This window comes from Neomonachus schauinslandi, chromosome 4 (assembly GCF_002201575.2).
Source record: "Neomonachus schauinslandi chromosome 4, ASM220157v2, whole genome shotgun sequence".
Taxonomy (NCBI): domain Eukaryota; kingdom Metazoa; phylum Chordata; class Mammalia; order Carnivora; family Phocidae; genus Neomonachus; species Neomonachus schauinslandi.
Genome location: NC_058406.1, coordinates 75,070,798 through 75,094,963, shown reverse-complemented (window position 1 = coordinate 75,094,963; position 24,166 = coordinate 75,070,798). Strand labels below are relative to the sequence as shown.

General features: G+C 34.8%; 1 protein-coding gene and 1 pseudogene across 1 annotated transcript in view; both read left to right on the top strand.

Annotated features, from left to right (window-relative positions):
• Nucleotides 1–24,166, top strand: part of ZNF644 (zinc finger protein 644) — a 102,085-nt gene that overhangs the window by 26,859 nt on the left and 51,060 nt on the right. The window contains exon 2 of the mRNA XM_021690111.1: nt 7,673–7,733. Coding sequence (XP_021545786.1) covers nt 7,690–7,733 — 44 coding nt within the window. The 5' untranslated portion in view covers nt 7,673–7,689. The remainder of the gene's footprint in view (nt 1–7,672; nt 7,734–24,166) is intronic.
• On the top strand, nt 16,033–16,171 carry LOC123324816 (annotated as a pseudogene).

Sequence of the window (24,166 nt, the reverse complement as noted above, 5' to 3'; positions counted from 1 at the left end):
TATATCAGTTAGCTATTACTGTGTAACAAACTACTCTAAAACCTGGTGGTTTAAAACACATTTATTATTAAAACAAGTCTATGAGTCAGCTGGGCAGTATTTCTGGTCTTGGCTGGGCTCATTGATGAGTCTGCATTTAGCAGCAGTTCAGGAGGGTGGCTTTGCTTCTCTTGGCTGGGTTCTCTAGGATGGCCTGTGGTGGGACATTTGGGCTGTCTTGTTTCCTCCAGCAGATTAGACTGGGTTTGTTCTTATGGTGGAGGCAGGATTCTAAGAGCAGAAACATGCAAGGTCTCTTGAGGTCTAACTCAGAATTGGCAAACTGACATGCATTGCATTCCATTAGTCTTCCTTATAAGGAAGCCTAGACTTAAAGGGCAGGGGAAAACACTCTCCCTCTTGATGGGTGAAACCCCAAAGCCTCATTGCCAAACGCATGGATAATGGAGTAGAATAGAATTGGGGCTACTTTGCAGACAGATTTTTTTTTTTTAAGATTTTATTTATTTGACAGACACAACGTGAGAGGGAAACACAAGCAGGAAGAGTGGGAGAGGGAGAAGCAGGCTTCCCGCAGAGCAGGGAGCCCGATGTGGGGCTCGATCCCAGGACCCTGGGATCATGACCTGAGCCGAAAGGCAGACACTTAATGACTGAGCCACCCAGGTGCCCCATTGCAGACAGAGTTTTGATTCATGCTGTAAAATTAATTTCTATGTTCTAGGGTGAGCAGTATTCTATTTCAGTAGGAATTGTGTTTGAGTACAGAAGTTTAGGCAAGTATAAATTGAATACATCAATCTGTTTGAAGGTCCAGATGACTCTAGTTTACTTGTTTTGTAGGATATATCCTATGACATTTTGGAAGTATTGCTCGTGCAGTGAATTACCAATTGCAGAGTAATTGTAGTACCAGTGGTAGATGTTGAGAGATGATTCATTTTGTGTCTGTTCTTTTTTGGTTATAAATGACAGTATTATTTCTGTGCTCATTATTATTACTCTGACTTCTTTAACTTAAGATCTCATTGTTTTCCCAAGTTTATTAATATTTGCCTATTGTGATCTTACGCAGATTTGTTGAAGTATAATTGACATATAATCTTATGTTTTGTGTATATAATTTGAATAGATTTGATATCTATATATACCCATGAAACCATCACCACAAACAAGATAGTAAACATATCCTTTACCCTCAAAACTTTCCTTGTGCCCCTTTTTAATTCTTTCATACTTATTGCTCCTTCCCTTATGCAGTATATAATCTTTTTGTCTACATATTTTTCACTCATCATAGTTATTTTCAGGTTCATCCACGTTGCATGTGTAATTAGTTCACTCTTATTCCATTATAAAGTTACAGTGTAAGGGTTCACATGTCTGTGGATGTTTTTTCCTTCAGCTTTTGGCTATTACAAATAAAGGTGAACATTTATATATAAGTTTTTATATCAACATATGCTTTCATTTCTTTGGGTAAATACCTAGGAGGGTGGAGTGACTGGATCATACATGTGGTGATGTATATTTGACTTTAAGAAATGGTGAAACTTTTTACAAAGTAGTTGTGCCATTTATCTTCCTGTATGATTGTATGAGTTTCAGTTCCTTCACACATTTACCAACATGTGGTATGGTTGGTCTTATTAATTTGAGCCATTCTTATAGTTGTGTAGTGATAACTCATTATGGCTTAAATTTGTACTTTTCTTATGACAAGTGATAGTGTATTTTCATGTACTTAACATTCATATATCTTTGGTGAAAGATTTCACCAAAAGATTTGTTGCTTCAAATCTTCTGCCCATTTTGTGATTGGGTTGTTTTGTTTTAATTGAGGTTTTAAAATGGATTTATTGAGAAATAATTGACATGTAGTGAAGTACACATATTTAAAGTGTACAGTATAAGTTTTGAGGTATGTATACACCTAGAAGCTATCACCACACAAACAAAATACTGAATACATTTATCACACCTGAAAGTTTCCCATGCTACTTTGTGATTCTTCCCTTCTGAGCTACATTCCCCTTTTGGGTCTTTCTTTCAAAAGCGTTTAGTCTAGGGTTACTCTAGTCAGTGCTACCTGAATCAAGAGGTTTTCCACTCTGTCTGAAGGAAACAGGTCTTATTTTTGTCTTTGTTTGAGACTAGGGCAATAATCCTTGTCATCCTTTTGAGTGGCTCTTTCCTTGGTCTTGGGTTTGTTTTAATAATACTTAATGGGTGTTCTCACTCTGTGCAGTTTGTCTTCTCTCTAGTACTTTGCCCTGCAGTCCCTAGCTGTCTTAGCTTTGGACTTCCAATTCAGTCTCCTTGACTCAGGGAAACCGCCAGATTCTGCCTGGGTATCCTGTCCCCAGGTGAGGGTCTGTAGTAAGTTGGGATTGTTGGAGGGTTTACCTCATCTGTTTCCCTTCTCTTAGGGTTCAGCCTCTGTATTTGCCTGTCTAATATCCAAAAACTGTCATTTCATATATAGTTCTGGCTTTTTAGACTTTTCAGATGGAGGGCAAACTCAATCCCTGTTAATCCATCTTGGCCCTTGTATGTGTTTTTTTTTCTTGGTACTTACATATTTTTTAAATGTTAAAAAAAAACATTAAATTTACCATCTTAACCATTTTTAGTGTACAGTTCAGTGGTGTTAAGGATATCACATTGGGGGCGCCTGGGTGGCTCCGTCGTTAAGCGTCTGCTTTCGGCTCAGGTCATGATCCCAGGGTCCTGGGATCGAGCCCCGCTTGGGCTCCCATGCTCAGCGGAAAGCCTGCTTCTCCCCCTCCCACTCCCCCTGCTTGTGTTCCCTCTCTCGCTGTCTCTGTCTCTCTCTCTCTGTCAAATAAATAAATAAAATCTTAAAAAAAAAGAAGGATATTCACATTGTTGTGCAACAGATTTCTAAAACTTTTTATTTTGCAAAACTGAAACTCTGTACCCATTAGACTCTAATTTTATCACACCCTCACTTCCAACCCTTGGGTAACAACCTTTTTACTCTTTTTCTGTGATTTTGACTACTATAAATACTTCATGAGTGGAATCATACAGTGTTCGTCTTTTGTGATTGGCTTATTTTACTTAGCATAATGTTCTCAAGGTTCTTCCTTAATGTGGCTTGTGATCAGATTTCCTTATTTTTAAAGGCTGCACAGTATTCCATTCCAGTGTTCCATGTATATACCACATTTCCTTTATTCTTCTGTCAATGAACTTTCAGCTTGCTTCTGCCAGTTGGTTATTGTGAATAATGCTGTAAATCTGTCTTTGAGATCCTACTTTGAATTCTTTTGGATATATACTCAGAACTGGGGTTGCCGTATCATAGGGCAACTCTATTTTTAATTTTTTTTAAGATTTATTTATTCATTAGAGAGAGAGAGAGAGAGAGCATGTGTGCAAGCAGGGGGAGGGGCAGAGGGAGAAGGAGAGGAAGAGGGGAAGCAGACTCCCCGCTGAGCGCGGAGCCTCACATGGGGCTTGATCTCACCACCCTGAAATTGTGACCTAAGCTGAAACCAAGTGTCAGACACTTAACCAACTGAGCCACCCAGACACCCCTGTAAGTTAGATTTTCATAATTTTGTTTTCCAGTTTGGTCATTGTTAGGATATGTAAATGCAGCTGATCATCACATGCTCATATTCTGAAATTTTGCTAAAATCGTTTATTAGAGTTTTTTTTTTTAAGAATCTTTAAGATTTTCTACCTAAAAGATCATGTTATCTGCAAACAGATAATTTTACTTCTTCCTTTCCAATTTGGAGATCATTTGTTTCTTTTTTCCTATCCTTTTGCCCTGACTAGTACTTAAGTACCATGTTGAATAGAAGTAGCAAGAGTAGATATTCTTGGGGTGCCTGTCTGGCACAGTTGGTGGAGCGTATGACTCTTGATCTCAGGGTTGTGAGTTAGAGCCCCACACTGGGTGTAGAGATTACTTAAAAATAAAATCTTTTTTTAAAAAAAAGAGGAGGCATCCTTACTTTCTTAATCTTAGAGGAAAAACTTTCCATCTTTCACTGTTGAGTTTGATGCTAGCTGTGAGCCTTTCACATGTGGCTTTTATTATGTTGGGGTAGTTTTCTTCTATTACCAGTTTGTTGAGCGTTTCTGTCATGAAAAGGTGTTGGGTTTTGACAGCTGCTTTTTCTGCACCGATTGAGATGATCATGTGGTTTCTGTCTCTCGTTCTGTTAATATGGTATGTTACATTGATTTTCATTTGTTGAACCATTCTTGCATTCCAGGAATAAATCCACCTTCGTCAATGTGTAGAATTCTTTTAATGTGTTAAGTTTGGTTTTTAATATTTTGTTGAGGATTTTTGCTCAGTATTCATCAGGTATATTGATCTGTAGTTTTCTCATTACTCACCTAGACAGTATCCTAATTATATTTTTTAGGTGTGGATTTAAAAAGTACTTCCTATCAAACTTCATTATAAATTCCCCTTTAAAAAATATAGTGTTTACAGTGACCTGGTTTGACTCTGGGGAACAAATGCAATTACAAGTGTTTTTTTTCTCGGACTTTGAAATATAACCGAAAAGAGCAAAATAAAAAAGAACTGAAGTCAAAGTTAGTTACTGTCTTTGTGTGGTGTTTATGGATTGTGGTAAAGTATACATATAATGTTTAACAGTTTAAGCATTTTAAAGTATAGGAAAGTGGCATTAAGTGCATTCACATTGTTGTGCAAACATGTATATCCTTTGTATTAGTCTGCTAGGGCTGCAATAACAAAATATCACCGATTTGGTGGCTTGAGCAACAGAAATTTATTTTCTCAGAGTTCTGGAGTCTAGAAGTCCAAGATTAGGGTGTTAGGTTTATTTGAGGCTTCCTTCCTCAAGGCGGCTGTTTTCTTTCTGTGTCCTCACGTGGCATTTCCTCTGTGCATGCATCCCTGGTGTCTTTTTCTTCTTATTAGGATGCCAGTCGTATTGGATTAGGGCCCCATCCTTATGTCCTTATTTAATCTCAGTTAACCTTTTTGAGGGCACTTTCTCCAAATGCAGTCACATTGGGAACTAGGGTTTGAACATATGAAGAATCTGTTCATAGCACCTTTTATGTAGTGCTTCTGGTTTATGTAGTGCTTCTGGCTTCCTAGAGAACCTGCCATCATCAGTATATTCATTTTTTATTGTTGTTCTAACAAATTATCACAAACTAGGTGGTTCTAAATAACAAACTTATGTTTGACATTTGTGAAAGCCAGAAGTCTGAAATCAGGATCACTGGACAGAAATCAAGGTGTCAGCAGGGTTATTCTCTCCAGAAATTCTAGGGGAGGATCCATCCCTTGCCTCTCTCAGTTCTGGTGGCTACAGACATTCCTGACTACGGCTGCAATCTTCAAGGCCAGTGTTTTCAAATCTCTCTCTCTTCTGTCTCACGTTCTCTGTGTATAGTCAAATTTCCCCATCTCCCTCTTTATAAGAATACTTAGGGCCCACCCAGATAATCCAGGATAATCTCTCCATCTCAAAAATTTTTAACTTAATCACATCTGTAAAGACTTTTCTTTTGGGGGGAGGGGTTATAGAAGGTAATATTCGCAGGTTCTGGGGATTAGGATGTGGATTCTCTTGCAGGGCCATTTTTTTTCATCCCATCACACTCAGCAATTCATAGTAGACTTTTAGTGTTCTCACTTTGATTTTTAGTTTAGCTTGTAATAGGTCACAGTATCCAGTCCTGGGTAGGTAAAGATTGGTGGCATTGGGTGGCTGAGAGAATATTCTCATCTCTTCTAGACATTATGCAGAAAACTCCAGGTCTGCAGTTCCTAGTGTGTGGTCCTGGAACTAGCATCACCTTAGGAACTTATTAGAAATGCAAATCATTGGGCTCCAACTTAGAATTACTGAATCAGGAACTCTGAGGGTGGGGGCTAGCAGTCTGTATAACAAGCCCTCTGGGTGATGCTGAGGTGTGCTAAAGTTTGAGAAACACTTGGCTAGGTTGTTGACATTAGTATTAAGACCATATTCACCTTCTTCTCTAGCTCTTTTTTGCTTAAGTCTAATACTTCAATGAGTCTAGGATTTATAGTCCACAAACTTTGTTTTCAGTAGGGATGCAAACATTTAGTACCAAAATCTTGGTATTGATGATCAGTGAAATTGATTAATTTACTCAATAGAAGTTTGCACCGGGCTGATTTTTATCGTTGTCTTTTTACTTAGATGTAGTTGTTTCATAAAGTAATGTTACCAGATTCAGAAGTGATATGGATTTTTTTTCTCGAGTCCTGGAAATGTGAATTAAACTCATTAGCCTGAATTTTACTTCTTTATCTTCTATATCCCTGTGTACATTTTGGGATACAACACAAAACTTCTAATCTTTGATTCAGCCTGCACTGTTGTACCTTTACTATGTGCCACCCAGTGAAAATGCTGAAATGAGATGAATGAATTCTTGTCCTTCGTGTCCATAATGTAGTTCAGGAGACACATAAGTAAACAGTTGATAATAGAGCTGTCAAACAGTTATGCAATTGAGAAACACCATAGCGGAAGAAATTGAAGAAGGATCTTTCAGGGTGACTAAGCTAAATATTGCAAAACTAGTAAGAAAGGTGTTAGCAAAGTTAAAGAGAGAGAAAAGGTAGGTATAGTTCACCATGTGAAGCAGCGTGAAAGCTGAGAGGGCATGGGGGCTGTTCTGGGAGTTGAAGGGGTTTAGTATTAGAAACCTGGAGTGAATGTGAGAGTAAAGATTGGGGATAATCGGTAAGGATGAGATCATTGATGAGTAAGTACTGTTGAAGGACTTGAAGCGTAGATGTGACATCCTCACAATAGCCATTGCAAAATGGTAACTTACATGATTCTGGGAAGAATAAATTTGAGACGATAGTCTGGAAATAGAATAGTTACAGGAATCTAGGTGAGAATGGCAGTAGGTATGGTGGTGCCATTTTTTGTGAATAAGAATTCAAAAGAATAACAAGCTAGTTTCAGGCTGGGGAAGGAGATTTGTAGAATACAGGATAAGACATACTGAGTTTTTAGAATTTGTGGAATGTGATAAAATTAGGGGTAGGTAATTTTTCAAGTCAATTTTCAGTGGAATGTTGGGGTAGCTGTTACATTATACTAGATTGTGAATTAAATTGAGGAAGCAGGAAAGTATCAGTGTGTACTATCCTCTAGAATAATGGTCCCTGGCATTTACTAAGTACTTAATCATTGTTAGCCATTATTATATTTACTGTTAGTATATACTTTCATGCCATCTCATACTGTATTTTTTTTCTTCAGCATTTTGGTGTACTTTTTGGTACATATATATATATGTATATATATTTAATAGTATTAGATAAACATCTAGATAGAAGTATGTGTTTTATTAACAAATACTGATTTTAATTGCTATACTATTAAAATTAATGAAAAGTTACTGTAAATTTTTTGGAAGAGAACTAGAAAGTTTAAGTTTCTCATTTGAATAGATTATTGTTCATAAAAAAATGGTACTTAGCAAGTTTCCTAAAAGTTTAAAATGGTCATGTTTTAGTTGAACCACTTTTGGATACAGGTTATGTCAAAATAATTTGATTTGCAGTTTTTAATTTCAAAGAATAAGTGTATCATAGATGTACTTATTCATACTTGACACAAAAACTAAATGATGGTCTTTACATGTATTCTTTCAGGTTTGAGTTAATTTCGAATGAGATTGTTTTTGCAACGAGATGTTAATAAGACAAAATCTAGGTAAGTAGAAGACTACTTTGTTAAATGTTACATATCAAAGTAGGAATAACACAAAAAACTTATGTTTTAAAAATGTGCCTTCAAGTTCAGAATTAATGAGTTTTTCAATAAAATTTTGAAATATGAAGAATTGGTTTTGATGTACTTGCTCCAGTTGATTTGGTGGGAGTAACAATAGAGTCATCAAACTGTGGAACTAAATTCTTAGTTTTCCTTCTTTTATGTTGAGTTTAACTTAAGTATGTAGTTTCCCGTGACTATTAAACATGTGAGAAAATTGAGTTGGTGGTTGGTTTAGCTATTCAGAAACCAGTTCAGTAAGAGATTTGCTGGATGCTTCAGTGTTCTCTTAGTTGATTATAGTGCTTGAGTAGTTTTTGCCTTTGCGAATTTTACTTTCTTATTTCTGTTAATGAAGCACTTTTATAAATTGATTAAATTTGCCAAATTATGACTTCTTTATGTTAATATAATATTTGGAATTATAAATGATTGTTTCACTTTTTTTCTTATGAGTATCTCTACTGAATGACTTTTCTAATTTAGCATTCTGATTTGCTTTAATATTTTAAAGACTGTTGACTTTCAGGAAATTGAATTGTGATCATGTACTTTTTTGGTCTGATATGTGAAAGAGGGTTTTTTAATAATATTAACTGTTGAGATGTTAAAAAGATAGACTTACTATCTTTTGGCAAGTGAACATGGTTTCAGGATATAAACAGATTAAAAAGAATACTTAAATTGTAGTTAACTTGGTCTTTCTCTAATCTAACCAGATGTTTCAGCTGTCAGAAACTTGCTGATCTCAAAGTTAAAAAAAGAAAATAAAAAACCTAGAATGAGAAGTGCTGTAGTTGAATAATATGTAGTTAAACAGTGTATTCTCAGTAAGTGGTTTAGGCATAATTTGAAGGAAAGTTTCCCTTTTATTGCTATTATATAATAATAATTGTAGTGGTAGTGTGAAGAGTACTTACTGTGCTCTGTATTATGTTAACTGCTTCTCATGCCTTGTTAATCTTTATAGTACTTTCTGTAAGGTAGGTACTGCTGTGTAGAAAAATTTTTTTTTTTTTTTTTTTTGGTTTATAGTGAGCTATTTCTTTTCTTTAGGACGAGTACATTATCTTCACAGCGTTTATAAGGAACACTTGTCTATATATCTTCTTGTAGGGAAGAAGAAGCTAGACTTTTGTACTTAAGGTCTTACAGGGATTTTGTTTCCTAATTGAATATATAGTGTGTTAGAACCTTTATTCTGATTTCTTATAAGTCAGATATTGCTTAAGGGATGACACTGGTTTAACTTATTCTGACCCTGTTCTATCACAATTATGCATTTTTTTTCTTTTTTTAAATAAGATATAACTTACATTTTTATATAAATTAAGTTGTAACTTATGTATGGTAAAATTTAAAGTATAGAGCTGAATGAGGCTTTTACATACATGTTCACACATGTAACTACCATACAGATCAAGATGTAGAACATTTTCATTGCCCAGAAAGTTCCTCAAACTCTTCCCTTTCCAGTCCAATAGCCTTTTCCCCCTGAGGTAAGCATCTTTCTGAATTTTATCAGCATAGCTTAGTTTTGCCTGTTCTTGAGTTTTATATATATAGAATTATATAATATGCACTCGTTTATATGTCGCTTTTTTCAACCAACATACATCTCATTGTGTGAGTATCAGTAGTTCATTATTTTTTACTGCTGAGTACTGTTCCAGTGTATGAACATGCTAGTTTTTTTTATGTATTCTCTCTGTAATTTTATTGGATTCTCCAAGTCTCTGACCTCACTTTGCAGCATTCTACACTGCTTTCCTTCCTCTAGTTGTCCCCTTTACTGTTCCCTAGCACCTGCACAATAAAATGTAAACTCCATAACATAGCATATAACAGTTTCACTGCAACTATTCCAGAATGTCTAGAATTACCTGAATAAATGAAGTCTGATGTTTCATATATTTAGTTTTAGTCCTAATTATATGTTGTCACTCTTCCCCAGCCTCTCACCTTGTCCTTCCTCTTGCTCATCAGCTTATCTCCTGAAATAGTCCATCTCAAGCATTATCTTATCCTTTGAGCCAGACCTAGTCATACTGTAGTAGAGTGTTTTCTTTACTGGACTGTGAGCTCTTTGAGGGTAGACACCATCAGTGTCTTACTTATCTTAGTAGCACAGTGCCAGAGTACTGTGTGTACTTAGTGAATGTTTGTAAAATATGGAACAATGAGGGACGCCTGGGTGGCTCAGTCGTTAAGCATCTGCCTTCGGCTCAGGTCATGATCCCAGGGTCCTGGGATCGAGCCCCGCATCGGGCTCCTTGCTCTGCAGGAGGCCTGCTTCTCCCTCTCCCACTCCCCCTGCTTGTGTTCCCTCTCTCACTGTGTGTCTCTCTGTCAAATAAATAAAATAAAATCTTTAAAAAAAAAAATATGGAACAATGAACAGAATTCTCTCTCAGTCAACTAGGGATTCAGAATATTGGCTGGAATGGGATGAGGACATGGGTACTTCAGTTGCTGTTGGACTTTAAGAAGGAGCCAACGAGGACAATACAGCATTATAGATATTTTGGAAGGCAATAAAATATTACCCAAGTCTTCTTTGAATCCAGTTTTTAAAAAACAGCTAGTAATGTTCTTAGTTGAGACCTTAAGGAAAACTGTTGATTTTGATTACTCTTTTCAAATGAAGGCATTAATCCATGTTATGGAAATTGGAGTGTTTGCTACTAACGGTATTCTTTTTGTGAGTTTGTAATAGTTATTTCTTTAAAAATTTTAAAGGATGTATTAGATTAATACAAGTAGAAAATTAGGAAGACTGGTTACATCTATAAAGAAAACTTTTTCTCATTTTCCTGAGGGTAAAAAAACAGTGGAGTAGAGAAGGAAATTGAATCATAGTCTGGAAGTGTGATAATATTTTTGATTTTTATAGCTTAGGAAGCTTGCTGTTTGATGAAAAGTATTTTTAAAAATTTTGTTTTTATCATTGTAGGTCTGTAATATATAAATAATATGTTTAAGGAACTTAAAATATTGTGAAGTATTTTATACTAGTTTTTTTCTTCCATATTTGAAATTAGGCTGGTTGGGTTGGCCATTGTAGTCACCTGGGGGATTTTTATGCCTTCTAGCAAGTCCAGAGCAAGGAGAGGTTCTTCCCCACTGGGATCAATTTGTTGCTTTTCCTCTTTGCAGCTTCTGCCATAAAGGTTGAATACAGAGTTGGACATTGACCCCATCTCATGCTGTTTCTTCTGATCCCTACAAGGATTTTCTTAGACATAGATTCTTATCAAATGTCAGAACTTCAGTTATTTGTTTTATTTCATCATGGATGTGAAGTATGTTTAGTTTTCTTGTTGATAAATTTGAGTATTCAGAGAAATATAACCTTGAGGTTGTTTGACTTACATGTATTTGAAAGATTTTAGGTTAGTTTCTCTTGTCAGAGGCTGATAGGTGTACCTTAGTTTCAGACTCGTCTTCATTCTGTGCTTCAATATTTTATATGGTCAGCCACTGCTTTTTTCATTTTGCAGAGTTCCCGAATCCAAGGATTTGAAGTTCTTTATGAATACTTACCTTGTATTAGCTAATTTCCTTAATTTTCAAATTAAGTTCTCTGTACTTCACTCTTTAGTAGCAGTGTAGATGTGTGCTGCCCTTTGTTGTAATGCAAAAAAGAAAAGACTTTTAAATTAATAAAAATATTTGTTCTTCATTATAGATGAGATTGCACAGTGTACATTTGACCTTTTTCAGATATATTGCCAAGTAACATTTAGTATTTTTGAAATTTTATTTTTTTATGGGAGTCACATATACTTATTTACTAAGTATGAGCAAATAGTATGGAGATGTTTAGAGTAAGTAAAACTGTCCTCTCTCACCCAGCACTGTACTCCCCATAAATTATCAGAAATAGCTGATACGTATTCTGCATCTTTCGCTTTCCATTTGCCAGTATATCTTGGACATTTTTCCATATATGGATTACATTTAATATAATTGTTTCCTTGTTGATAGAGATACTTTGGTAAATCTCAGGGTTTTTTGCTTATATATGCAGTGCTGCAATAAATATTCTTCACTACATTATTGGAATTGTGTGAGAGTGTAGGATAATTTGTAGCAACGGATTGCTGGGTCAGTGTATATGTGCAGTTTAATTTCTGATATTGCAAAATTGCAATGAGATTATATCACTTAATGTTTTTGTTAGCAGTGTTTGAGAATATCTCTTTCCCCACACCTGCTAAATATTAACTCCTGTCTTAATCCATGCCAGTGTGATCGGTGAAAAGTGGTATTTATTGGTGCATTTTTTTTTAATTAGAAGGATTTTAAATTTCCAAGTCTTTTGAGAAAGTAAAATTAATGCAATGCAAATCAGAACATCCAATTAATAAATTTAACAAGCCGAAGTAATTTTGTTAACAGAATTAACCCATTTATTATGGGCTAGCAATGTCTGATGGCAGACTTCACTGTGACGACAGGAGTGGTGTTGTAGTTGTAGGTCCAGGCACCACTGGCTACCGTTTTCATGTAGGAACCACAACTCAGAGCTTGTCTTTTCCTCTTGGTTTTGCCACAGAGGGAGAAAGTGTATTTGGCGTGCTGACTTGTTTCACTCTTCTTCACCATTTTCCTGAGGGAGGGATCATATGGGTTCTGTGTTTACCGATGATTCCGACCTTCTTGGTGCGTTTAACTATACTGTCCCAAACTTGGTCTGAGCCCAGAGAGCTCTCATTGTGTTTTAAATTTACATTTCCCTAATGACTAATGATGCTCAACATCTTTTCAAGTGATTACGTGCATTTTTATCTTCTTTTAGGTGAAACGTCTTTTCATGTCTTTTGCTCATTGTCTAGTTGGATTGTTTATTTTTTTACCGTTGTCTTGAGAGTTATGTATTGTAGCTACTGGTCCTTTGTTAGATAGGGTTTTTCTAAGTACTTTCTCCCATTCCAGTCTGCAACTTGTGTTGTCATCTTCTTAACAGGGTCTTTAAAGTTCTAAATTTTCATGAGGTTCAGTTTATCATATATTTTGGTTTTTTTGGAGATAGTATTGTGATTTTAATTTCAGATTCTATATGTTCATTGTTAGTATATAGAAATACAATTGATTTTTTCTAAGGTAGAATTCACCTAAAATATATTATTAATTTTAAAGTATAAAATTCAGTGACTTTTTAGATTTACAATATTGTGCAGTTATCACCTGTAACTAGTTCCATTATATTTCATCACACCCAAGGAAACCCTGTACCCATTAAGCAGTCAGTCCTCATTCCTTCCTCTCCCCCAGTCCCTGGAAACCACTAATCTGCTTTTTATCTCTATGACCTTGCCTGTCCTGGATATTTCATATAAAAGGGATTATATAGTATGTAACCTTTTTGTCCAGCTTCTCTCACTTAGCATAACATTGGTTTTTTTAAAAATATTTTATTTGTTTATTAGAGAGCACACGAGCAAGCACGGGTGGGCTAAGGGGCAGAGGGAGAGGGAGAAGATTATTCCCTGCTGAGTGGAGAGCCTGATGTGGGGCTCGATCCCAGGACCCTGAGATCATGACCTAAGTGGAAGTTTTAGATGCTTAACAAACTGAGCTACCCAGGTGCCCCAATAATAATTTTTTTTTATTTTTATTTTTTCAGTAAGCTCTACTCCAACATAGGGCTTGAACTCAAGACCCTGAGATCAAGAGCTGCATGCTCTATCTACTGAGCCAGCCAGATGAAGCATAACATTTTTGAGGTTCATCCATGTTGTAGGATGTGGGTTCTTTCATTTTCTTTCTTTCTTTCTCTTTCTCTCTCTCTTTTTTTTAAGACTTATTTGTTTTAGAGAGAGTACATTCATGAGTGGTGGGGGGAGGGGCAACGGAAGAGAATCTTCAGACAGACTCCCTGCTGAGCTGGGAGCCCTACCCGTGGCTCCATCTCAGGCCCCATGAGATCATGACCTGAGCCAAAACCAAGAGTCGGACACTTAACCAACTGAGCCACCCAAGCACCCTGGTACTTCATTTCTTTTTATGCCTGAATAATATTTTATTGTATGGCTATGCTATAGATTCTCTACCTATTCATCTGTGGATGGACATTTGGGTTGCTTACACCTTTAGGCTATTTTGAATAGTGCTACTGTGTGCATCTTAATCATTTTTAAGTGTATGGTTCAGTAGTATTAAGTATATTCATACTGTTATGAAACAGATATCCGGACCTTTTTCATCTTGCAAATCTGAGACTCTATACCCATTAAACAACAAATTCCCTTTTTACCCCTCCTTCCAGCCTTAGGTGACCACATTCTACTTTCTGTTTTCATGAATTTGACTACTTTAGATGACTCCTATAGATGGAATCAATCATACAATATTTGTCTTTTTGTGACTGGCTTATTTCACTTAGTGTAATGTTCTTAAGGTTCATCCATTTGGTAGCATGTGACAGGATTTTTTTTCCTGTTTAAGTCTGTATAATATTTCATTGTGTTCATAGACCACATTTCCTTTATTGATTCATCCATCAGTAGATGTTTGGGTTGCTTCCATCTCTTCACTATTGTGAACAGTGCTGTTATGAACGTGGGTGTGCAAATATTCTTCAAGACTCTAAATTTTTTTGAATATGTACCTCAAAGTGTTATTGCTGGATCATATGATAGTTCTCTTTCTAAGTTTTCCAGGAATATCCATACTGTTTTTGCACCACTTTACAATCCTACCAACAGTGCACACACCTTCACCAACATTTGTCGTTTTCTGTTATTTTGAAAACACAGCCATCCTGGTGGATGTGCAGTGATACCTCATGGTTTCGATTTACATTTCTCTAGTGATGTTGGGCATTTTTTCATGTTTGTTGGCCATTTGTAGATCATATTTAGAGAAACATCTATTCAAGTCCATATTTTAATTGGGTTGTTTGGGAGGTTTTTGTTTTGTAAGAATTTTTAATATATTCTAGACATTAATTCCTTATCAGATCTACAGTTTGGTGATATTTTCTCCCATTCTGTAGATCACCTGCCTCTTGACTCTGTTGATTGTGTGCTTTGATACACAGAAGTTTTTAAGTTTGATATACTTCCATTTGTCTATTTTTGTTTTTGTTGTCTCTGCTTTTCGTATCCAAGAAATTATTGTGAGGTTTGATGATGTCACAAAGCTTTTTCCTCTATGTTTTCTCCTAGGAGTTTTATCGTTTCAGGTCTTATGTTTAGGTCTTTGATTCATTTTGAGTTAAGTTTTATTTATGGTGTAAAAGAAGGATCCAACTTCATCCTTTTGTATGTGTTTATCCTGTTTCCCCAGCACCATTTGTTGAAGAGACTATTCATTTTTCATTGAGTAGTCTTGGCATCCCTGGCAGAGATCATTTGACCATTTTGTGAGTGTATTTCCAGGGTCTGTCTTCTGACCTTTGGTCTGTTTGTCTTTATGCCATTATCAGAGTGTTTTGATTACTGTAGCATTGTAAATTTACTTTTAAATTAAGAAATATGAGACATGCAACTTTGTTCTTTTTCAAAATTACTTTGCCTTGAGATCTCTTGATATTTGAATTTTAGGGTGAATTTATCTACTTCTGCAAAAAAAAAAAATGCCACTGGGAATTTGATAGTGATTATGTTGACTCTGTTAATTGCTTTGGATAATATGGACATCTTAATATTAAGTCTCCCAATACTTGAAGACTGGATATTTTTCCGTTTGTGTTTTCTTTAACTTTTTTCAGCATTGTATTGTGGTCTTCAGTGCGCAAGTCTTTCATCTCCTTGGTTAAATTTATTCCAAAGTTTTTTATTCTTTTTGATGCTTTTGTAAATGAGATTGTTAATTTTTTTTTTGAGGTTTATTGTTAATGTATAGACACAACGGATTTTTGTGTGTTAATTTTATGTCCTACATTGGTTGAATTTGTTTATTTTAACAGTTTTTTGGTGGTATTTTGGGGTTTTCTACATAAGGTCATGTTGTCTATGAAGAAAGATAATTTTATTTTTTCCTTTCCAATTTGAATGCTTTTATTTTTTTTCTTGCCTGACTGCTCTGGCTAGGATTTCCAGTACTGTGTTTGATAGGAGTAGCAAGAGCAGACGACCTTGTCTTATTCTTGGTGTTAGAGGAAAAGCTTTCAGCATTTAACCACTGAGTATGATTTTAGCTATGTGTTTTTTTGTAAATGGACTTCGTTATGTTGAGGTAGATTTCTTCTATTCCTAGTTTATTGAGAGTTTTATTTATCATGAAATGGTGAATCGCTTCTCGGCCTTTTGGCTAAGATCAAGTGTATCATGAAATGGTGTCACATTTTGTTAAATTTTTTTTCTGCATCAATTGAGATGATTTATGTTGTGTTTGTTCATTCTGTTAATGTGTGGTATATTACACTGATTGATTTTCATATGTTCAATCATCTTTGCATTCCAGTAATAAATCCCTCCTACTATGGTGTAATAATCCTTTCAATGTGCTGTTGAAATCAGTTTGCTTTTAGTTCAGAATTTTTTGGTATCAATATTCAGAACAAAGATACTGGTCTAGACTAGTTTTCTTGTGTCTTTGTCTAACTTTGGTACCAGGGTAATGCTGGCCTCATTTAATGAGCTTGGGAATGTTTCCTCCTCTTCAATTTTTTGGGAAGAGTTTCGAGAGAATTGGTGTTAATTCTCTAAATATTTGGTAGAACTCTCCAGCAAAGGCATTTAGTCGTGGACTTTCCTTTTGGGGGGAATGGGGTTTGATTACTGTTTCAGTCTCCTTACTAGTTAAAGGTCTGTTCACAATTTTTTATTGCCTCATGATTCAGTCTTTGTAGGGTGCATGTTCCTAGGAGTTTATCCATTTCTTTTTGGTTATCCAATTTTTTGGTGTACAGTTTTCATAGTATTTTTTTATAATCCTCTTTATTTCTGTGACATTGTTTATACATTCCCTTTTATTTCTGATTTAATTGAATCTTCTTCCTTTTTTCTTAATCCCTAGCAGAGGACTTGTCAATTTTGTTGATCTTTTCATAAAGCCAACTCTTTGTTTCATTGTTGTGGTTGTTTTTTTCTATTGTTTTTGTGTTCTCTATGCCATTTATCTCTGCTCTAATCTTTATTATTTGCTTCTTCTAGCTTTGGGTTAATGTTTTCCTTTTCTAATTTCTAGAGTTGTAAAGTTGTTGATTTAAGATCTTTTTTCTTTTTTAATCTAAGTATTTACAACTGTACAGTTCCCTGTTAGCATTGCTTTCATTGTATCCCTCAGGTTTTGGTATGTTGTGTTTTCATTTTCATTTGTCTCAAGGTATTTTCTAATTTCCCTTTTTTTCTTTGTTTTGACCCTTTGGCTGTTTAAGAATGTTGTTAAATTTTCACAGATTTGTGGATTTCCAGTTTTCTTTGTGCTGTTGATTTCTAGTTTCATTCCATTGTGGTCAGAAAAGGTATTTGTATCATTTCAGTCTTGAATTTTTATGGCTTGTTTTGTGGCCTAACATGTGGTCTATCCTAAAAAATGTTCCGTGTGTACTTTGAAAAGAAAGTATATTCTGCTGTTGTTGGGTAGATTATTCTTTATATGTTAGGTCCACTTGGTTTGTAGTGTTATTCAGATTCTCTGTTTCCTTATTCAAAATTTGTGTGGTGGTTCTATCTTTTTTGGGTGTGTTAATTGAGCTTTGTGTTGTGCATCATTTTGACTTCCTTATTTCCTTTTATGTCTATTTTTTAGTTATTGTGTTTACCTTGGCAATTACAGTTAACATTTTACAATTATAATAATCTAGTTTGAATTAATACCAGCTTTGTATCAATAGTGTAAAGACTTTTTTATACAGCTCCATCCCTCTTCTGTTTTGTGTTACTGTCCCAAGTCACTTTATACAGTAGTAGTGGCTTTTATGTTTACCCATGTAGTTGTCTTTATTGTTCTTTATTTCTTTTCATAGCTTTGAATTACCATTTGGTGTGTTCTTTCATTGTAGCCTGAAGGACTCCCTTTAACATTTCTTGTGGGGCAGTTCTACTAGTGGTTAACTCTCTTCAGCTTCTGCTTTTCTGAGACTGTCTTAATCCCCCCCTTTTTTTTGAAGGATAATTTTGCTGGGTATAGAAATTTTAGTTAAAAATTGTAGCCTCTATGGTATTTGATGAGAAATAAGCTTTTTATCTTCTTAGGGCCCGATGTATGTGACTAATTGCTTCTCTCCTGCTGCTTTTATTATTCATTCTTTGTGTTTGGGTTTTGACCATTTTAGATTAATGTGATAGTCTGGATCTATTTGGAGTTTTCCTACTTGGAGTTTGTTGAGTTTGTTGAGTTTGTTGGCTGTTTAGTTTCATGTCTTTTATCAAATTTTGGATATTTATCGTCATTATTTTTTGAAATATTTTTTACCTCTTTCTCTCCTTTGTCTCTCATTATAAATAGATTGGTACACTTGATGGTGTCCACAGATCTCTTAGGCTCTCTGCATTTTCCTTCATTCTTTTTTCTTTCTACTTCTCAGACTGTAATTTCAGTTGACCTACTTTCATGTCCACTGATGATCTATTCTGCTTGCTCAAATCTTTTGAGATTCACTAGTGCATTTTTCATTTTAATTATTGTTCATCTCCAGAATTTGTTTCTGTTTTATAAATTTATAAATTTATAAATTTTATAAATTTTTGTTTGATTTCTTTTTTATCTCTTTATTGATGTTCTTTATATTGAGTCATTATTCTTGTGGTTTTCAAGTGGCTCTTCTAACACAGTCATACCTGCCACAGGTGAGTAGGAACATTTAATCTGCAGGTTGGAAATTACTTTAAATGTAAATGGTATAAATATATCAATCAAAGAAAATGACAGAGTGGATAAAAGACACACAACCATAACTATATGTAGCTTACAACAAATTTACGTGGGCTGAAAAAGATATTAAAGACTATACCATACAAACATTAACCTAAAAAAGAAGCAATAATGATTACATTAAATTCTGGTAAAGTAGACTTTAGAACAAAGAAAATTACCAGGGACCAAGAGGAGATTAAATAATGATAAAAGCATCAGTCTACCAGGAAGATGTAATGAACCTAAATGTGTAGGTACCAAACAATAGAGCCATAATCTACACTAAAAAAACACAAAAAACTGATAAAGCTGAAAAAGGAAAAGATGAATCCACAGTTAAAATTGAAGACTTTAATACTCTCCTCTCAACAACTGATACAACTATTAGGCATAAAATCAGCAAGAATATAAAAATCTGAACACAGTAAACCAACAGGATCTAAATGACCTAAATAGGGGCACCTAGGTGGCTCAGATAGTTAAGCATCTGCCTTCAGCTCAGTTCATGATCCCAGGGTCTTGGGATCAAGCCCCGTGTTGGGCTCCCTGCTCAGTGCAGAGCCTGCTTCTCCCTCTCCCTCTGCCATTCCCTCCGCTTGTGCTCTTTGGCTCTATCTATCTCTCTGTCAAATAAGTAAATAAATCTTTAAAAAAAAAAAAAATGACCTATATAGAACATTCCACCTAGCAACATGGAATACATATCTTATTCAAGTGCCCATGAAATACTCATGAAAATAGATGACATCTTCAACAGTAGAACAAACCTGAACAAATTTAAAAGAATGCTTATTATACAGAGTATATTCTCTGACCATAATGGAATCAAATTAGAGATCAATAGCAGGAAAATCTGTCGACTGAAAACTAACACGCTTCTAAATAATCCATGGCTAAAAATTCTCAAAATAAAAAAAGAACTTAATGAAAATGAAAATATATCAAAATATGTGGAATACAGCTAAAGCAGTGCTGAGAAATTTACAGCATTAAATGTTACATTTGAAAAGAGAAAGTGTTCATATAATAGAAAATGAAAAGCAAAATAAACCCAAAGCAAGCAGAAAAAGAAAATAATAAATTTAAGAGTAGATATAAAGGAAGTTAAAAAGAAAATCACTGAAACAAAAAGCTACTTATATGAAAAATCAATAAAATTGATGAACTAGAAGGACTGGCAAAAAGAAAGTGGATAAAAATTACCAATTTAATAATGTAATGGGGTATCACTATAGACCCTTATAGACATTATGAGGACAATAAGAGCTTACTATGAACAACTTACAGACAAAATTTAACAATTTGGATGAAGTGGCCCAGTATCTTGAAAAACACAACCAACCACAACTCACTCAATATGAAATTTATATTTAATAGCCCAGTAACTGTTAAAGGCATTGAATTTAGAATTGTGAAACTCCCCAAAAAAACAAATCTCTAGGCCAAGATGGAAAGTTTCATGGGAAACTTTTCCAGGATTGAAGTTTCACTGGAAAATTTCAAGCTGGAGAATTATTTTAAACAATTTTAAGAAGAATTAACACCAATTCTATCTAATCCTTTCTAGAAAATGGAAGAGGGAACACTTTCCATTTCATTTTATGAAGCTAATACTACACTGATATCAAAACTAGATAGAGATAGTACAAAAACAAGGAAACTACAGACTAACGTCTCTGATGAACTTAGATGCAAAATATTCTCAATAAAATATTGGCAAATTGAACCAAACAATGTATAAAAACAATTATACACTATAAACAGGTGGGATTTATCCCATATATGTGAAGTGGATTCAACATTTGAAAGTAAGAGTCCAATTTCATTCTTTTGCATGTTTATTTGGGTTTCTCAGCATCATTTGTTGGGAAGACTGTCTGTGTATTTTGAATGTTCTTGGCATCCTTGTCAAGAATCGTTTGACCTTATATATGAGAGTATATTTCTGGGCTATCTATTACAGTCCATTCATCAGTATGTTTGTCTTTATGCCACTACCACACTGTTTAATAGCTTTATGGTAAGTTTTAAAATCAGGAAATGTGAGATCTGTAACTTTGTTTTTCATTTTCAAGATTGTTTTGGCTATTTAGGGTCCTTTGAAATTCCATGTAAGTTTTAGAATGAAATTTCCTATGTCTGCAAAAATGCTACTGGGATATTCATAAGGATTGCATTAAATCTACTTTGAGTACTATTAACATTTTAATGTTATTAAGTCTCCTAATCCATGAACACTGGATGTCTTTTCATTTATTTTTGTCATCTTTAATTTCTTTTGGCAATGTTTTCAGTATACAAGTCTTTAGCCTCTTTGGTTAAGTTTATTCCTAAATATTAACTTCAAAAATATTAATTAATTAATTAATTTTTAAATAGGCTCCCCCACATGGAGCCCAATTCTGGGCTTGGACTCATGACCCTGAGATCGAGACCTGAGCTGAAATCAAGAGTTGGACACTTAACTGACTGTGCCACTGAGGAGCCCCAATATTATATTCTTTTTGATGCTTTTGTAAATGGTATCATTTTCTTAATGTTTTTTCAGGATGGCCATTGTCTATTTATGGAAATGCCATTGACCTTTGCATGTTGATTTTTTCCCCTCTATTGTTATTTTAAATTTTTTTCCTAGTTTTATTGAGATCTAATTCACATACATCACTATCTGAGTTTAAGGTGTACAGTGTAATAGTTTGACTTTCACATCCAATAGATCCTTGAATGATATGGGGGTTAGGGGTGTTGACCCCCTGGAGTAGAAAATCCATGTATAATTTTTGACTCCCCAGCAACTTAACTACTTATAGCCAGCTGTTGATCAGAAGACTTACCAATAACATGAAGAGTTGATTAACACATACTTTGTGTGATGCGTGTTAGATACTGTTCTTAAAATAAAATAGCTAGAGAAAAAATGTTATTAGGAAATTCGTAAGGAAGAGAAAATACATTTACAGTACTGTACTGTGAAATAACTGCTTAAAACTGGACCCACACAGTTCAAACCTGTGTTGTTCAAGGATTGGCTGCATTTTGAAATGATTACTGCCATTAGTTTAGTTAGCATCCATCATCACGTAGATTAAAATAGAAAAAGCAAAAAAAGAAAAAATTTTTTTTCCTTGTGATGAGAACTCTTAGGATTTACACTCTTAACTTTCCTGTATATCCTATAGCAGTGTTAACTGTAGTCATCATGTTGTACAGTACATCTCTAGTACTTAATTGTCTTGTAACTGGAAGTTGTACTTTTTGGCCACTTTTCTCCAGTTTCCCCCTCTCACTACCACCCCACCTCTGGTAACCATAAATCTGATCTCTTTGTGAATTTGTTGTTGTTGTTGCTGTTGTTTTCCTTTTAGATTCCACATGTAGTTGAGGTCATACATTATGTGTCTTTCTCTGACTTATTTCACTTAGCATAATGCCTTTAAGGTCCATCTAGGTTGTTGTAAGTGTCAAGGTTTCCTCATTTTTTATGGGTAAAGAATATTCTATTGTATATATTTACCACAATTTCTTTATTCATCCATTGATGGACACTTAGGTAGTTTCCATATTTTAGCTGTTCGTAAATAATCTGCTATGAACATAGGATGGCAGATATCTTTTCAAGTTAGTGGTTTTGCTTTCTTTGGATAAATACCCAGAAGTGGAATTGCTGGATCATAGGGTAGGGTTATTTTTTGAGGAACCTCCATACTGTTTTTCATAGTGGCTAAACCAGGTCATTCCCACCAGCAGTGCACAAGGGTTCCTTTTCTCTGTGTCTTTATCAGCATTTGATCATGGCCATTCTAACAGGCATAAGGTGATACCTCATTGTGGTTGTGATTTGCATTTCCCTAATCACTAGTGATATTGAGTATCTTTTTCATGTACCTGTTGGCCATTTATATGTTTTCTTTGAAAAAATGTCTATTCAGATTCAATGCCCATTTTTAATTGGGTTATTTGATTTTTAGCTATGGAGTTGTGTGGGTTCTTTATATATTTTAGGTATTAACCCCTTATTAGATATATGGTCTGGAAATATTTTTCCCTATTCTGTAGGCTGTCTTTTCACTTTGTTATTTCTTTTGCTTTGCAGAAATTTTTTAGTTTGTTGTAGTCCCACTTGTTTATTTTTTATTTTGTTGCTTGTTCTTAAAATGTCTTATCCAAAAAGTCATTGCCAGGGCGCCTGGGTGGCTCAGTTGTTAAGCGTCTGCCTTTGGCTCAGGTCAGGATCCCAGGGTCCTGGGATTGAGCCCCGAGTCAGGCTCTCTGCTCAGCGGGGAGCCTGCTTCTCCCTCTCCCTCTGCCTGCCTCTCTCTCTCTGTGTCAAATAAATAAATAAAATCTTAAAAAAAAAAAACAAAAAACCCCCAAAAAACCAAAAAGTCATTGCCAATACCTATTAATAGCATGTTTTACTTCTAGGGGTTTCATGGTTTCAGGTCTTACAGTTAAGTCTTTAATCCATTTTGAGTTAATTTTTGTAAGTGATGTAAGATAGGGTGTGTGTTGATTTTTGTATGCTCTAATTTTGCTGAATTCATTTATTTCTGACAGTGTTGTTTTTGTGGAATCTTCAGAATTTTCTACCTATAAGATCATGTCATCCACAAAGATAACTATTTCTTCCTTTCCAAATTGAATGCCTTTTATTTCTGTGTCTTGCCTAGTTGCTCTGTGTAGGAATTCCAGTACTATGTTAAATAGAAACAGTAAAAATGGGCATCCTTGTCTTGTTTCTGATCTTTGAGGGAAGGTTTCTGTCTTTTGCCCTTGAGTGCAATGTAAATTGTGGGCTTTCCATATATTGCCTTTATTATGTTGAGGTGGTTTACTTCTATTCCTAGTTTGTTGAGTGTTTTTATCATGAAACGATGTTGATGTCAATTTTTTTCTGCATCAACTGAGCTGGTCATGTTGTTTTTGTCCTTTCATCCTTTATTTTATTAATGTATGTTACATTGATTGATTGTCTTATGTTGAACTATCCTTGCATTCCAGTAGTAACCCCCAGCATGGTCATAGTGTATATACTTTTTAATGTGCTGTTGAATTCTTTTTGCTGTATTTTGTTAATGGTTTTATTCCCTTTTCTACTTAGGTAATTGAAGGCTCACCGATACCTTTCATAATGAAGCCATACTGTAGTATATAGTATTCTTTACTCTGTTTTTACTACTAAGGAAAATATGTTCACTGGAGTGTGATAATGTATTTTTCAGTAATTATTCATATACACCAATATTTGGTTGCACATACATCACATTAATCACAACATGTAATAGCCATATGGATCCTGCACTATGGTTTTCAATAATGGCTGCACATTTAGCTCCCTAGGAGTTTCTCTTACTGGTGTGTATGTGTGTGTGTATGTGTGTGTGTATTCTTTTAATAATGAATCCTTTTAACTCTTTAAATATATTTAAAATTAACAATGCCAGAGCCACATTCCTAAATTCTTCAGAGGGGAGCTGAGCATCAGTATTTTTTAAAAGGTCTCCAATTGTAGACATGGTTGAGAAACCTGTTTTAGATGATTCTGACTACATATTAGAGTTGTC